We start from the raw sequence: 16,843 nt of genomic DNA, 5'->3' as shown, positions 1-16,843 counted from the left end.
CACACACACACACACACACACACAATACACAAAGTTTCAGCACTGGGAAGGTGGCTCAATTGGTGACGAGCCTGCCATGAAAGCTTGAGAACCTGAGTTCAGATCCCTATGTCTATGTAAAAATTAAGCATGATGACGCATGCCTCTAACCCCAGTGCTCGGTGGGGTAGAGACAGGTGGATCCCTGGAGCTCACTGGCTCGCCAACCTAGCCAATTGCTGAGCTCCTCCTTCAGTGAGAGATGCAGCCTCTGACACACAAGGTACAAAGCAATCAAGAAAGATACTCTATGCTGACCTCTGAGGCCTCCACAGGCATGTGGACATGCATGCATGCACACATGTGCACATATCCACATGAACATGCTCACATACATGCACATTCATACTCAAACCCAACTTTTGTCTTCCCACTGGAAAACGCTTTGTGAATAGTCCTAGAGGGAAGGGATGAACCCCAGCTTATACTTTAACCTTCCCAGTATGGCTAAAATAAAATACAAAATAATGAAGAATTCAATGAAAAATCGCACAGATATGTGAATATGTAAATTTGAGGAGCACAGTCTAATCACTTCCGATACTTGAGAAACTGGAGATTATTATTATTATTATTATTATTATTATTATTATTATTATTTGGTTTTTTGAGACAGGGTTTCTTTTTGGCTTTGGAGGCTGTCCTGGAACTAGCTCTTGTAGACCAGGCTGGTCGCCATCTCACAGAGATCTGTCTGCCTCTGCCTCCCGAGTGCTGGGATTAAAGGCGAGCACCACCAATGCCCGACTGAAACTGGAGATTATTAGAAATGAAATATTTTATAGCCTGGAGATTTTGCTATTTTTGCTCAAATACCCCAACCAATTATTTCCTAGACTGAGAAAAAGATAAATGATAAGATGACTTCTATTAGTTTGCTCCTTCCACTGATGGTTGACAGTATGAGATAAAAATAAAATTAGAAATGTATACAAGATACATTTTGAATAATAAGCTGAGAGCAGATGTTATGGGAGACACAGAGTGACTGCACAGCCACATTGATGGTTTTTCCAGATAACAGTCCTGAGTGCATCTCAACTGATGAATTTTTATTTTTTAATCAGTGTCATCATTAATAGATCAATAACACACAAGCAAGGAAGACTAGCCTTTCTAAAGAAATGCCAAAGCTTCTGGTGGTCTAAGGACTAGATTTCAGTTACTTTTTTTGAAGCTTATTTAATTATTAAAAACTACAGCCCCGCTGCCCTCACCCCGTAACCCCACCAGCAATTAAGCCACTTGGAGGGGGAAAAAGATCCAGGGTTAAGTTTTTTTGTTTTAGTACAAACAGCTCCTTGGACTGTTTATTGGGGGGGGGGGGGGGGGGGGGGGAGGGGAGGGAAGGGTGTTATTGAGGTAGAGATTGGCCTTGCTCTGTATCCCAGGCTCACTTCAAAATTCATCCTTTTGCCTCTGCCTTCCAAGATCAGGAACTACAATCGGGGATAATGGCTTCTTTTAATCCTCTTACATTTTACTTCATAATTCTGAAGTGAATTATTTTTTCACACTTAAATGCAGTTTATTCACAAAATGAAGATTGTGGCAACTTGAAGTAAGGAAAAAAAAAAACCCTAGAGAAAAAACCTTAGAGAATAATATTTAAAATGTGCCTAGCTTGAACTGGACCATTGATTTGTCCCCTAATGAGTGACTGATGAAGTCCCCATGGTGGATACTTTCCAACCCCCTTTCTTCCTCAACTCTGTTGACTACTGGGGCGCTTTTGTAAAAAGACATAATTATTCAAATCCGATTCTCTTTTGAAAGAATATTTGTACTCCTACTCAAAGGCAGACAATGGATTATTCCAAGATAACCTACTTAATTCCTTTGTCAAAAACGTTATGCCTAGGACAAGAAACAATGTAATATAGAGCTTGGCTCCCACTGTCACATTTTTCTGTTTAGCAAAAATTGTTCAGATATTTCCATCCTCTTACCTCCAAATACTTCACACAAAGAACCTGAAGTGAACATAAAGGCTCGTTACTAGACGATGAAAAGTGCATCATCCCAGTTTTATAGATATGTATCTATAGCCCATGTGTTTCTTCTGTCTATTTCGATGTTTTTTTTTTTTTTAAAGTCTTAGGGGTATGAGTTTGGGGAATGCCCCTTTAGGAGTCTGATTCAGTTGCTTCGTTGTGTTGTAAATCAAAGAGCTGACTGGGCCACTGGTAGCCTGCCAAGAGCAGGCAGCAAGGCAGGCCAAACACATGTCTGTAGTTAGAGTTTCATCTGTGGACGATCAACAGCTAAATCCCCGGGCAGGGCTATTTGTTTTTACTATGAAGGCAGTTTTTGCAGCAGCAAGTCTGGGAGAATTCAGAGGCATTCCTATCTGAAATGTCAAGCCGGTCCGAGCACATACACACCACTTAATCCTGGACTACTAACCTTATTTAACCAGATGGGACTTGGATTCTTTCCTAGGGGCTCACCATTGGGCTTTTTTTCCATGAGACAAGCGCTCTTAGCTCTCCTAGTCTCCTTTGTTGTAAGCTGATTAACACGAACAGGGCTTGCGTGGAAAGCCAGCAGGCTCACTTGGGCTGACCCTTTTTAAAAGTGGGGTGTGTCTCCTATGTTCAGTTTTTCTTAGAGGGTCAAACGAAGCAGCAGCATTGAGTGTCCAGCAGCTCATGTACTGTTAAGCCGGCACAAGTTATAGAGCTAAGTGCTGCAGAGGTCTGTGCCCAGTTAGTACATGCTACCCTGATGAAAACCATCCAGGTCCCTTCCACGGACTTAACTGAGTGTAATGAAACTGTGTCAGGGGGGACACTGGAGCCCACTGAAAGAAATTCCAAGACAAAGGAATCCTGGCTTAGTGCTCACAAGGTATGACAGCTTTACACAGTGTGGGTAAGGACAGCCTTTGGCAAATGGTCTCAGCCTACCAGGCCAAAATGTAGCCTGATCCAAGAATGACAAGACATGGAGAGTAACATTAACCAGTGGGGCTTTTCTCTTTAGGAGACATAAAAGAATTTATGCTCAATGACTGCCATAAAGGCTTCAGAAGGCTGCTCCAAACCACATTAACACTTGCCTGTGCACAGTGCCAAGAGTGAGCACAGCCATGGCTCAATTCCCTCAACCTCACCATGTCCACAGTGGCTCTCAGACTCAGAGAGAGAGTCTTGTGTGAAAGCATTTCTCTGCACTGAGGAGAAGTGATGCTCTGGCTGCAGCAAGGGACCTAGAGGGCATTGTCTGAAATATCAGGCACTTGTGAAAAATGGGAGGAAAAGGGGGAATTTTTTGTGAGGCAAAAGGAAAAAAATCCACAAACAAAACTAGGACATGATTTTACAAGAAAACTATTCAGAGATTAAAAAGGCCAAAAAAAGTTTAACCCTAAAGACATCAAAGAATAGTACAAGGGATACGTTGACTATCGTCACTTAGATTTCATAATTGTAGGTGTGTGTGTGTGTGTGTGTGTGTGTGTGTGTGTGTGTGTGTGTTTGTATGTCTTCTTTTAAAAATCCTGACCCATACCACAGGGAAGTAAGTTCTGGACAATGTGGCACTTTAGCAAGCTTTTTTTTTTTTTGAATAAACACATTCTTCTTTATGACTACAGTATCATTAAAATAATAGGAAAATTAAGTCAATAATATTTAACATATAGATTATAACTATTTCCCATTATGTTTAAAATGGCCTTCATACGTTTTGCCTTTTGGTTCAGATTTTAATTAAAGATGACATATTACATTTGGTTATTTTATTTTTCTTGGATGCTTTTTAATAGTTAAAACTTTTTTCTTAGGTGTGACTGCCTTTCAACCCAGACCCTGGGGAGCCTGAGGTCATGCATGGCAACCTTTTCCCTTGTGACTATTCCCTGAGAATGATGGGTCCCTTGGAGCAAACCATACGGTAAAGTGGTGGATACATGGCCTTGTGGGCAAGGATAGTTCCAGAATGTAAGAAGCAAGAACTTAGGTATAAGACAGAAACCCCCTTTTTATGAAAAGATTTATTTTCATTTTATGTGCAGGAATGGATGTATGTAAGTACACTCTGTGTGTGTGTTGCCTACAGAGGCCAGAAGAGGACACTGAATCACCAGGAACTGGAACAAGCTACCCTGTTGGTGTGGGGCACTAACTTCCATGCCAGCAAGTGTTCATAATGGTTGAACCACCTTTCTAACCCTGATGCTTTTAGATCCCAAGACAGTTAACTAAGTTAGGGCTTTGCCTGTATATATTTGTTTTTCCTTTCTACGTTTTAGGAAGATAAAAAAGGGAAGCAATGATGTTTACATAGTTTCTTTAGCTTGTAGTCCACCCTTACCCCTGTTTCCTCATTTGTAAAGAGGAGGAAGCTAATAGTACCAATTTAAGACTATAGTTCAGAACAATGCATGGCTTTGGAATGCTTCGTTAGTATTAATGCTATTGTTTTTGTTACCACACATAGCAATCTATATATACTCATCAGATCGTTTCTCAACTACCAACAATGCCTGAAGGAAGAAAAAGAAAATTGCCCAGACTGGACAAACTGGTTTCTAGAATCCCAAAAGGTAACAGAGGGGACAGGTACCAGCCCATTCAAATGGACAGGGGTGAGGCTGGAGTGCAGAGAAGCCTGAAGCAGAGGAAGCAGAGATTGGGGTCAGTAGGTTGGGTCCCTCCCCCAAAAGAAACCCCTCATGGGAGTTGCTCCTCTTACTTGAATTTACCTCTAGGCTTAAAATGGCTTCAGAGAGAACACGATTATCAGTGAAACAGATCAACTGAATCTAAATGTACAATAGCACTGTCTATAGATTGAGGGCGTGAACACACACACTCAAACGCTCACACACACTTCACACTGACATATGCACACACACACACACTGTCTCACACACTCACACACACTCTCTCCGCACTCTTCAAAGAACATCCATGACCGGACACATGGTCAAATTTCATTCCCTGTTTGCTCCCGGTGACTGACCTTCTCCAAGAGTCCTCTGCAGTAAGTCATGCTTAGCCTGAAGTTTTGTGATAAGATTGCTGCCCTCCAAGAACTCTCGGAGTTTCTGCAAAAGGCAAGGGGAAAACTTGAAACCATCCAGTGTCCAGGAACTTCCCAGAGGGGCACTAAAGCCCAGCTGCTTTGTCTGCTTCCTAGAGTTCTCCAAGTGTGGTCTCAAGTCTAGTGGAGTCGCCCATCCCTTGAGAGCTATTGGAGATGCAGACTCTGGGTTCTTCCTCCCCAAACCTGTTGAAATGGGCTGCATTTTAGCACCCCCTCCCCGACATGTACCCATGTGAACGTGGAAGAAATGATGGTGATGGCTGTGGAGGCAGGAAGACCTGAGCTCAGATCTCCGGCACTGGGTATGGCAGGCAGTGTGTATCAGTAACCTGGGCACTAGGGTGGGGGTGGGGACAGGAAGATTCCAGGTGCTCATTGGCCAGTTGGCTACAGGTTAAGAGAAAACCTGTCTCGATGTAACATGATGGAGGAACAACCAAGTAAGACATCCTCTCATCCACTCAACGACCCCATTCTGTTTTAGAGAAATCCCAACTCCTAATGTCTACCCAGTCTGGCTCAGTCTGGGTAGTCTGGACTTTGAGGGTGCTCAGGTGACCATATCTTTAAATCAAGGCCTCCAGGAGACTCTGGTATCATGACAGAGGTGCCTTGGGCAAGTGCAGCCCTGGGCTCTGTCAAGAGAGGCTGGGGAGTTGGGATGGGGTGGGGTGGGGCGCACCATGAAGTAGAAGTGCTCTGTTTCTTGCTGGTTAGCCCGTCTCTTGGCGATGCTGGGCTTACTCAGGTAGGTTTCAGACACAGTGGACTTCACAGACTCAGTGGAGCGGCTGTGCTGGAAGCACTCGGACACATCATAGTCCTCAATAGTGACCATATCTTGGATTGTCTGGAGGGTGGCTTCAGTCGTTTTCTTGACCTGGAAATAGAAAAACATTCCTCTCATTAGCATATTGTTCTGTGAACCTTATACTTCCCACAGAGAATCTGTCCCTCAGGGAGAGGTTACTGCAGAGTGTGGTGGGTGGGGAAAGAGAGACAGGTTAACTGAACCTCAGATTACCAATCTGTGCCCAATCTTACAGAACATTGGAGACTCCCAATTTCATTTTTGTTTACTATTACCTTTTAAATTAAAACAAATGCACAAACAGAAAAAAAATACACAGACCTTAAGTATATAGCCTGATGATTAATCTCCAAGTGAACACACCTATGTATATACCTCTCAGACCAAATGTGTACTTTATGAACACCTCCACTGTCCTTGAAATAAAATCCCCATTTTTCTTCCTCTCAATGTATCTAACTTCCCTCCTGGTTGCTCCCCCCTCCCTCCCTCTCCCCCTCTCTCTCCCTTATTGGAAGCAAGCATACTACTATGAAGCCACATATCCAACCCTCCACTATCTGGCTCTCTAATATTTTGGTGGTATTTTATAGAAACAGAACAGTATAGAATATATCTTTATATTTGGATTTCTTTTGCTCAATGTCAGTGAGATTCATTTCTCGTGAATACAGTATTTCACTACTTGGTATTTATTGCCAGCACAAATCATAATTCACCCCTGTGACTGATTGATGACCAGCTTTTAGTTTGGGTCCTTTATGAATTACAGTGCGATGAACACAATTTAGTTGGGCCACACATACGTGGACAGAATTGCTTTGTATGGACAATGCCACATTCCTCTCCAAAATGATGCTATTTACATTCCCGCCAGCCTGGTGGAAAATTCCTGTTACTCCACATCCTCATCCACAGTTGGCACTGCCAGTCTATTTAAGCCACTGTGCTGGTATGCAGTGGTCTCATGCTGTATCTGTAAGTATCTCTCTGCTGTATGAGCTCGATCATATCGAATGTGAAAGGTACCCTGCATCTCTCCTGTGGGAATGCTTCACTGAAACCTGTCAATCAATGCTGTACTGGGCTCTGAGCCTCGCTCGACACTCATGGTTCTAATTATTTTCCCATTCTTGGCTTCCGTTTCATTACTGTCTAGATGAATATGGCTTCTGGTCTTATTTTTATATTTTATTGTGTGTGTGAGTGTGTACACGTGCCACAGCATTTGAACGGAGGTCACCTGACAACTTTGTGGATTTATCCATGTATTTAATAGGTTCTTTGATTGTTGTTGCTTATATATTAAAAGTAATCGTTGGGAGTTATTTTCAGTTGAGTCTATTTCATACACTTGAAATATTTTATGTCTCTTCACTTATGAAAGATACTTTTCTGCTAGATAGTTATTCTTCAGTATATGGAATGTGTCCACTTTTTTGTGGCTTCCATGTTCCTTCTGAGTAAAAATCTTACCTTTAGTCTGTCATTGCTTTGAATGAATCTTTTTTCTCTCCATCTCCTTTTCAAACTTTCTATTCACCCTTGGGTTCTATAGTTTGACAACGGTATGTCTAGGCACGGATACATAATATCTATATGTGTTTCATGTATGTGTGTGTGGATGCACATGTTTTACAGTGAGAGTGTGGAGGACATCCGACAACTTGAGAGAGTCCTTTCTCTCTTTCTGTGCGTGTCCCAGGGAGAAACCTGGGTTGTCAGACTTAGTCCCATATAAGCACAGATCTGCCTGTGTGATCTGTTTAAGTTCTGGCTTTTCTTCTTATCTTTTCAGCTACGGCCTCTGTTTCTGCAATTTTCATTCCAAGAGTCCAGTCACAACAGCACACTCCAGTCTTCTCTTTGCCTCATAATCCTTTTCTTTTCTTTCTGCTCTTCTCTCCTTTTCTATTCTTTTACTTTTACAGGGAGTATTTTGAAGATTTTCCCCATGATTTGTCCCTTTTGGCAATTGACTCTTTGGCTGTGTCTAACCTACAAACCACCTACCACTAGGGAGTGGCTTTCCTGTCATTCTTAGCTCTCCCGATCTCTTACCTCACTGTTCATTTTCTCTGCTGAAATGTAACCTTGCTTTTAATCTCCTTGAATTCAGTAAGCAGTTCTCCTGCAGCAAGCATGTTTCTGGTAGTTTTTGTGGTCTGTCTCTGGTATTTATTATTTCTTCCAGCTATCACTAATGACTTTTCCAAATCACTTCATGTACCTAGTTATCTTTCTTACACATGTAAAAAAATTTAATGTCCCTTACATTTATTTATTTATTTATTTATTCATTTATTTATTTATTGTGTTATGTGTGTAGGAACACCCATGTCACAGTATGCATGGGGATGTCAGGGGACAACCTCTGGGAGTTAGTTCTTTTATTCCTGTTCCAGAGACCAAACTTAGGTCTTTAGGGTGGTGACAAGTTCCCCTACTCTCTGAGCCATTTTGTTGGCCCTTGTTAGACATCTGTATAGAGTTAATTAAGGTGTAAAGTAATTTCATCAGCCTCCAAAAACAAAATCTGTTTTTCCAAGCTTACAGGTCATCAGTAGCTTAGAATTGCTAGATTTTATTACTACTTAAAGTACTGGTCACTTGTCCTTTTGGGAGGCTGGCTCTTGTGTCATGGGCTTCATGCTTAGCCATGTACTTTGTCCTGGACAATGGAACATGAACACAAGAATCAGTTGAGTGATCCACACCATCATTGTAAGTAGTGGAAATCTTTTTTTTTTTTTTTTAATTTTATTTTATTTTATTAGTTCTAGTTAGGGAACAAGCTTATTTCAAGTCCCTTCTCCCTCTCCCTCCCCTCACCCCCAAACTTTCTCCCCCACCCCCAGCCCACCCCCCAACCCCATCCACCCACTACTCCCCAGGCAGGGTAGGGCCCTCAACGGGAGCTCAGCAAAGTCCACCAAGTCTTCCTATGCTGATCCTGGGCCCTTCCCCATGTGTCCAGGGCCAGAGTGTAACCCTTCATATGGGATGGGCTCTCAAAGTCCCTTCTTGCACCAGGGAAATATACTAATAGTAGTGGAAATCTTTTAAATTACATAAAACAACAATAAAACCCAAGGCTATTGAAGCTCAGTGGGTAAAGGTGTTTGCCACCATATCCAATGAATGAATTTGATCCTTGGAACCTACTAGGTTGAAGGAGTCAATTGACTACTGTCAGCTGTCCTGTGACCTCCACGAATGTGTCATGGCACACACACACACACACACACACACACACACACACACACACACACACACACACAGAGAATACTGAAATTGAGCATGCTATGGGACCTCTTAAAAAGACCCAGAGAATGCATGGTGGCACACCTTTAGTTCTAGCACCTAGGAGGCAGAGGCAGGTAGATCTCTGTGGGTTCAAGCCCAGCCTGATCTACAGAACTAGTTCCAGGACAGCCAGGGCTGTACAGAGAGACCCTGTCTCAAAAAAACGATGCAGAGAATGTAATAGATTTTCTTGCTCCTGGATTATGCACCCCATGAAGAATAGATATTTCTGTGGAAAAAAACATATTTGAACACTTGTTTAAAAAAAAAAACCATTACAACAGGCAGCAGCATCAAAGGTAATGACCATATACCTATACCTATGAGGGTTAGAAGACTCACTACCTTATGTCGGGCCAATGTGTTCTCATTATTTGTGGAAACATTTCTCCAACAGGTATGATGCACACGCTTCAAAAGTCTATGTCTTAAACAGATGTGAAAGAATGCACATGAGAACTAAAAATACAGCTCTGACAGTGACAAACACAATAGCTGGACCTGTGAGGGGCCTTCATTAAACTGGGAGGGATGAGAAAGAAATCATATGTCTAAATTAAAACATACTTTTTATTTATGTGATTTAAGACATCTATGCATAAATAAAGCAATGATTACTGAAGGTAGATATGGTTTCATAGCTCCCCGAGTTTTATACATACATATCTATCACAAATCCATTTCACAGTAGGAAATGGAAAGTCTGTTACTTCACTGAAACACTATTAGATAAACGGTACCCTCTCTTTATTCATGGAAACTCCTGATATTTTACCAAGACATGTGAGAGTTTGAGCTGGTCTCAAGGGAGTCAGGGCAGGCACCATGGGAGGCTGAATTCTGAGTCATGTGTTGGGGGTACTAGGACTCAAGGCAGAAGATGGAAGAGAGCAAGCCTGGCCACTTGGAGCCACAACAGGCAGTTTCATATTGGTTGGGAGAGAACATAGGTTTCAGAATGACATGCTAATCAAGTCCCTAGCATAGCACACCCAGTGGAAGGGCAATGGGGAGCTGCTGAGTGAGGGCTCAGATTCCAGCTTCTAAAATATCTTGGGGCTGATGAACAATAAAAGGAAAAGACAGAAAGGAAAAAAAATGAGACAGGAGACCTTAACTTAGAGAGGTCATGATTGTCGAGCTGGGAAGAAACACCTGGAATGAAACTGCTAGGACACATTTGAAAAACATTTAAGCAACAGAAGGAGAGGGTTCATTTCTTTCTTTTTTTTTTTTTTTTTAAGGAACTGTCTTAAGTGGAATTTTTTTTACCCCCAGAAATAGCAGTGTAAGGTGAAGCACAACTTCAAAGGCCACACAGAAACGTTAAGACGCCAGCAGGGTGGAAAGTGAAAGAGATACAAAGAGCTTTGATATGTTTCTGCTTAAAAGACAAGGACGATTACATGAAAGCAATGACAAAAGAGCAATTTCCAAATGCCAACGGTCGAAAAACAAGAAGACGGGGAAACTCCCCCAAACCTCCCAAGAAGGCCTGACCCAAATCTAAACAAACAAAAATCGCCATGGATGAAAATTAAAATCCATGCCTGTAGTTTGTCCTAAATGACTGGTCAATGGGTTGGAATTTGTTAATTAAAGTATGCTTATTTAGATAATAAGATAGTTATAAAACAACATCTCACTACCCATGTTCCATGTTCCAGGGTAGAAGTGTTACCAAACATACCCAAACAGATCACATGCCTGTGAAGAACCAAAATCAACTGTTTTCCTTCTGTGTGACAATTCCCTCCATAGAAACAGTGGTGTCACAGTTAAATTTGGAGTTGCCAGGGAGAATAAGGGAGTGACAGAGCCACCAGACACTATGGCTGGGACTCTGTCTCATCCCGTGGGATGCTCTCTGGGAAGAATAACATGTCAGCCATAATAAGTCGCAGAGGGGATACACCGAAATAAATATACCACAGCTAACACAGTGCTTGTACTGACTCCTCTTTGGCAGCAGGGAAACATGGGTGGGTTCGGTAGAAGCAAATGCCAAATAATTGACAATAACACATGAAAAACACAACTTGTTTTATCCTCAAGCCTGTGGATTAAAATGAGTAATGGGGGAGAGGTAACTGTCGTGGGATTAGAAACATGATTATCATCATCATCTTGAGAGAGAGAGAGAGAGAGAGAGAGAGAGAGAGAGAGAGAGAGAGAGAGAGAGAGAGAGAGAGAGAGAGTGTCTTGTACTACTGGGGTGTGTTTGTCCATATGTCAATATAGGAGGGCCAGAAGAGGATGCTGGCTGTTTTCCTGTATTGCTATCTTCTTTACTGCCTTGGAACTCGTCTTTGCTGACCCAGAAGCTGACTCTCTTGTGGAGGCTAGGCAGTAAATGAACGCCTAGGATCCTTTTGTCTCCACCCGTCCTGTGTTACTGTACTCTGCCTTCATATATGGGAGCTGGACATTCGGACTCAGGTCTCCATCCGTGCACAGCAAACACTCTTACTCTGAGCCATCACAAATCCCTTCTGTAAGATCTATGTACTGGTTCTTGGTTGTCTTGTCCTCAGGACAGTCTCTGGAGAGAACCTCAAAGTCACTTTGCTAGTCTCGGTCTCCAAATACACCCTATTAGCTTGCTCGGGCAAACTGTCACCCCAGTGTTGTAACCATCAGAAACAAATCTTCTCCTGGTCACGGACGCTGGAGGTCCAAGGTCAAATGTGGGTCTCCAGGCTAGGGCTCCTCTCAGGCTTGGGAGGAAAGGATCTGTCCCAGGGCATTCTTGTTGGCTCATAAAATGCCACCTTCTCTTTGTGTCTCTGGACTCCAATTCTACCTTTTTACAAGGACATTGGCCACATTTGATTAGGTCCCACTCCAATGATCAGCCTTTAAATTCGACGACCTCTTTAAAAATCTTTAAATAAGGTCATATTCTGAGCCATTGAACATGGACATTAACACTTCAACATATGCCTCGGGGATGGAGACACCACCCACACTGGAACATACCCTGTACTCTGATGGTATCACATTTAGATGAAGACCTCCACACCCATCAGGATTGACTCAGCTCTTTGCCAACGTGACCTCCCCATACAGATACTTCACTAACATTGTATTTCTATTACACCACTGTATCATTTCAGATGGATTTAAAACCATTTAAAAGGGGTCACACATGTGTGCATGCACACACACACAGAATAGGCTATGGGAACTATGTCAGTGCAGGCCCCAGACGGCAAGGGCAGAGGCAGCATCCTGCCTGGCCTGCCCTTCTCTGCATCCCTTAACAGTGGTGCAGACACTAGTGACCCTGTCTGAGCGGGATGAGATATCACAGAGCTGAAGAACATGCCACCTTTGTTGCTCTCTGTGGTTTCTGTTGACGGGGTGGTGGTTGCTCCAGAACCACTGCAGAGGGGGGTCATGCCAGTCCTGTGTCTGCCAGCATCTGAGGTTGTATTTATAAACACTGGGATTTCTGGATTATTATTAGTTTTTAAATTCATTCTTGGGGCTAGAGAGATGGCTCAGGGGTCAAGAGTGCTGCCTGCTCTTCCAGAGTTCTTGAGTTCAATTCCCAGCACCCACATGGTGGCTCACAGCCATCTGTAATGAGATCTGGTGCCTTCTTCTGGCCTGCAGGCACACATGCAGGCAGAACACTTTATGTGATAAATAAATCTTAAAAAAATAAAATAAAAATTCATTTTCAGCAGTGATAGAGCTTAACCCAAGGTTGGCGACAACGTAGTTGCTCAGGGGCTCTCAGAACACAGCCCCTGCCTTCAAGTTGTCTTGGAGAAAACCTGCTTTACTCAGGACCACATTCCCTGGTTCTTTCTGTAGTCTTGGTTGTCTTACAATTCACTCTGTAGACCAGGATGGTCTTGAACTCAGAGACTTGCCTGCCTCTGCCTCCTGGGTGTTGTGATTAAAGGCATGCACCACCACTGCCTGACTGATTTTTTTTTTTTAAACAACTAAAAACTTCAAAGCCAAATAAAACAAATCTGTAGCCTGCCAGCTTTGACCTTGTGTATAACATGGCATTTTCCAGTTTAGAGAGTATTTTCCATGTGAAATAGTCAGAAGATATGAAGAAAACAAACAAAAAAAAATAAAAAAAAAACACTGAAAGTCACTAGACATAAACTGTAGATGCTCTAAAAGGCAGCACTTTTCAGTAGACCAGTGAGTATTTCATGATTCCTAGCCAAAACTGTAGCTCTAAATCAAGACTTCAAGGAGAATAATGACATCCTTTGTAAAAGCTCATTTGTTGCTAACCTTACACCAGGGGTTCTCAACCTTCCTAATGCTGGGACCCATCAATACAGTTCCTCATGTTGTGCTGACCCCAACCATAACATTATTTTCATTGCTACTTCATGACTATAATTTTTTTTTACTGTTATGAATCATAGTGTAAATATCTGTGTTGTCACATGGTCTTAGGCGGCCCCAATGAAAGGGTCATTTGACCCCAGTGGGATCTCGAACCATAGGTTCAGAACTTCTGCTTTACATAGAAATAACTCAAGTTGCATCTTGATTAAGGGCTTGTTTGTTTTCCTTAGTAAGAGTGGAAGCAAAAAATAAAAAATAAAATAAACCCAAACAAAACAAAATAATTAACAGTAGGTTTTGATCAAATTAACAATGGTATAGAGATACATTTTTTTTATGCATGTCTGTGCCCATATGTATGTATGTTTTGTGTATATGTATATAACTAGGGAACCCACAACAGGCCACTGGATCCCCTGGAGTTCCAGGCAGTGATAAGTGATAAAATAAATAAAAAATAATTTTTTACCAAATTTTAACTTTTTATTCTATCATCTATCTACCAATATCTATCTACCAATATCTATCTATATCATCTATCTATCATTTATCTAGATTCTATCATCTATCTATCTATCTATCTATCTATCTATCTATCTATCTATCTATCTATGTGAGTGTATATGCAGGGGTGTGTGCTGGTGCCCATGGAGGTGCCAGAAGAAGGTGTTGGACTCTGGAGCTGGCACTACTGGCATTTGTGAGTCCCCTGCCCCTGCCATGTGGGTTCTTGGATCTGAACTCTGGTTCTCACGACAGCACAAACATTCTGTAACCACTTAACTAACTGTCCAGCTCCTTATTTTCTATGTTTTACCTTTTTTCACACAGAGTCTAAGGTAGCCCCAGGATGACCTTGAACTTCTGATCCTCTTGCCTCCACCTCCTGAGTGCTGGGATTACTGTCTTGAGTCACCATACGTCATCTGTCTGACACTGGAGATTGATGTGCAACCAAAACACTACGCCAGTGAATTACATCCCCTGCTCCAGTGATTTGCTTTTTTTGTCTGAGTTTGTTCTTTATATTCCATATTCTATACTCTGCAAGTTATCTGTTTCTTCATAAGTTCTATCTGGGCTGTCAATCACAGGACAGCATCGAGTCTGGCCAGTTAGAGAATTCCATTTCCTAGATGTAATGCTTGGACCAGACTTAAGCACAGCCATTGAAGAGATAATCTTCTATCATTGGATAAGGATGCTGGCATAGGTTAAGATGGCAGGCAGTAGGACCATGGAGTTTTGGAACCTAAACCCTAACAATACCCATATATCACAAACCCAATAAAGTGACAGGCTGTTGCAAATACAGATCAATTTTGGGTTCCTATCTTTGAGACTTGAATAATAAAAAAAAACATCAGTGCTTCCTACTTTTATATTAGGAGAGCATAAGTCTGATACAGTCAATGGCAAAAACAAGCATCTGAATTATGTAATTGTTTTCCCGCTCTCACTATATATTGATAATTCACATTTTATAGTCTATAGTTTAAATATGTCAGCAGATAATCATTTTCTACCCTACTTCAAACACTATTTCCAATGTGAATTTTTTTGCACTAATTTTATAACCAATGCCAAAAATTCAGAAACTATGGAAAGGCATAAGCAGGGGGTAGGGGGATTTCTAATTTTAGAAGACAGGATAAAATTAACTTGAATTTTACATATGACTGTATTTTTGGACATATGCAATGAATTAGATAATTCAGGAAGCTATTTTCAATATGAACTATAGTTTGAGGAGACAAACTATGCTTACACGTACAGGAAGTCAACTCTGATAAAGTATTCATTTACAGAGGTACGCAGAACCCTTGCCTTTATTCTCTGTGAAGAGTCTTGTAGGAAACCTGATAGTGAAGGGCATGATTGCCTTCTGAATGACAGTGATGCTGAAGCCATGTGAGAATGTCTTCCAGATTAGCGGTGAATGAGTTCAGATCCCAGTGGACCAGGAGGTATGCTCACCTCCTCCCAGGGAGCATACTCACCTCCTCATTCTCGATCTTGAGTGTGGCCAGCCTGGACTGCAGCTGTTGGTTCCGGAGCATGAGCTCTGCCTGGACTGGCTGCTGGGCGCTGACCTGACACACCTGATGCAGAAGCAGAAAGTGCAGTTATAACAGGTACCGCCACAACCTCAGAAGCAAGAGTATTAGTTATTGGGTTTGGGTGTGAATCCGAGTCTACGCATGGATGTGCTCGCCTGTTTGTGTGTACTCAGAAGCCATCGGTCAACTTTGGGGTGTCTTCATCTATTGCTTTCCTGAGTATTTTGAGATGGTCTCTCACTGAACATAGAGCGTATCATGTCAACTAGACGGAGTGGCTGGCTGGGAAGTCCCTGGGATCTCTCTGTCTTTGTCCACTCACTCTGTTCTCACCCTAAACCATGGGGTTGCAAGTCTGCCAGGCCTCACTTTTTGTCTGGGTTCTGGGGATCATTGCCCATGGAGCTCATGGGTCTCATACTTAAATGTCACATACAGGATTCATGTCAACTCTCTTGATTCCAGTTGTTCCAGTTGGAACGTTACTTTGAGATAGGTCTTACTATGTAGCCCAGGTTGGCCTTAAACTTAAAATCTTCCCATTTCTGCTTCCTGGGTGCTGGGACAGGCATGTGCCACCCTGCCTGGCTACGTCTTCACTTTCAGCAGCTACCTTACAGTGAGTACAGAATGCAGCTGTGGCCTGGCCCTCTCAGCAAAGGCAACAGCTGCAGGCAGCTCTGCTCTGTCTGTGAGCAGTAGGGCCTGAGACGGAGAGCATGGGCCTGACTTTTGGAATCCTAATGACCACTGGGCAGAGGATGGAGGGTAAAAGATGGTCCAGGGTGCATGGACTGCACAGTCAGAAGGAAAGGTGGAGGGTATCACAGGGCTTGCCGGCTAGGGTGTGAGCTCTGCAGCCAGGCAGCTGTGGCTGCATGCCAGCTCCGCCTTCTACCTGTGGCAAGCTGTGCGACTTCAGTTTCCTGCTCAGCTAGAAGGCGACAATGAGATTCCCTAATTCTGGGATGAAATGATACAATGTAGATGAATACAGAATATTCACAAAAGTGCCTTATTTTTAAAAAAGTTTGTTTTAATCATGCCTACTAGCCAGTATCTGTTAAATCACATGACTCACTGTGAGAACGAAATGATACAATGTATACAGATATAGAACATTCAAAAAAAGAGCCTTATTTTCAAATTATCTTTCAATCATGGCTGCTAGCCAGGACTGGTTAAATCACATGACTCACCACAGACGTTATAAGGCAAATTATCTTAGGTGTTGGAAGGAGATATTTTGGGC

General features: G+C 42.4%; 1 protein-coding gene across 2 annotated transcripts in view; it reads right to left on the bottom strand.

Annotated features, from left to right (window-relative positions):
- The window catches only part of Srgap1 (SLIT-ROBO Rho GTPase activating protein 1), a 230,301-nt gene that overhangs the window by 35,999 nt on the left and 177,459 nt on the right, over window positions 1-16,843 (bottom strand). For both annotated transcript variants that reach the window (XM_027392292.2, XM_027392293.2), the window contains exons 8-10: window positions 15,532-15,633; window positions 5,774-5,971; window positions 5,008-5,092 (exon numbers count right to left, since the gene is read on the bottom strand). In XM_027392292.2, coding sequence (XP_027248093.1) covers window positions 5,008-5,092; window positions 5,774-5,971; window positions 15,532-15,633 — 385 coding nt within the window. The remainder of the gene's footprint in view (window positions 1-5,007; window positions 5,093-5,773; window positions 5,972-15,531; window positions 15,634-16,843) is intronic.

Source organism: Cricetulus griseus (assembly GCF_003668045.3).
Source record: "Cricetulus griseus strain 17A/GY chromosome 1 unlocalized genomic scaffold, alternate assembly CriGri-PICRH-1.0 chr1_0, whole genome shotgun sequence".
NCBI lineage: Eukaryota > Metazoa > Chordata > Mammalia > Rodentia > Cricetidae > Cricetulus > Cricetulus griseus.
This window is presented reverse-complemented; position numbering and strand designations above follow the sequence as displayed.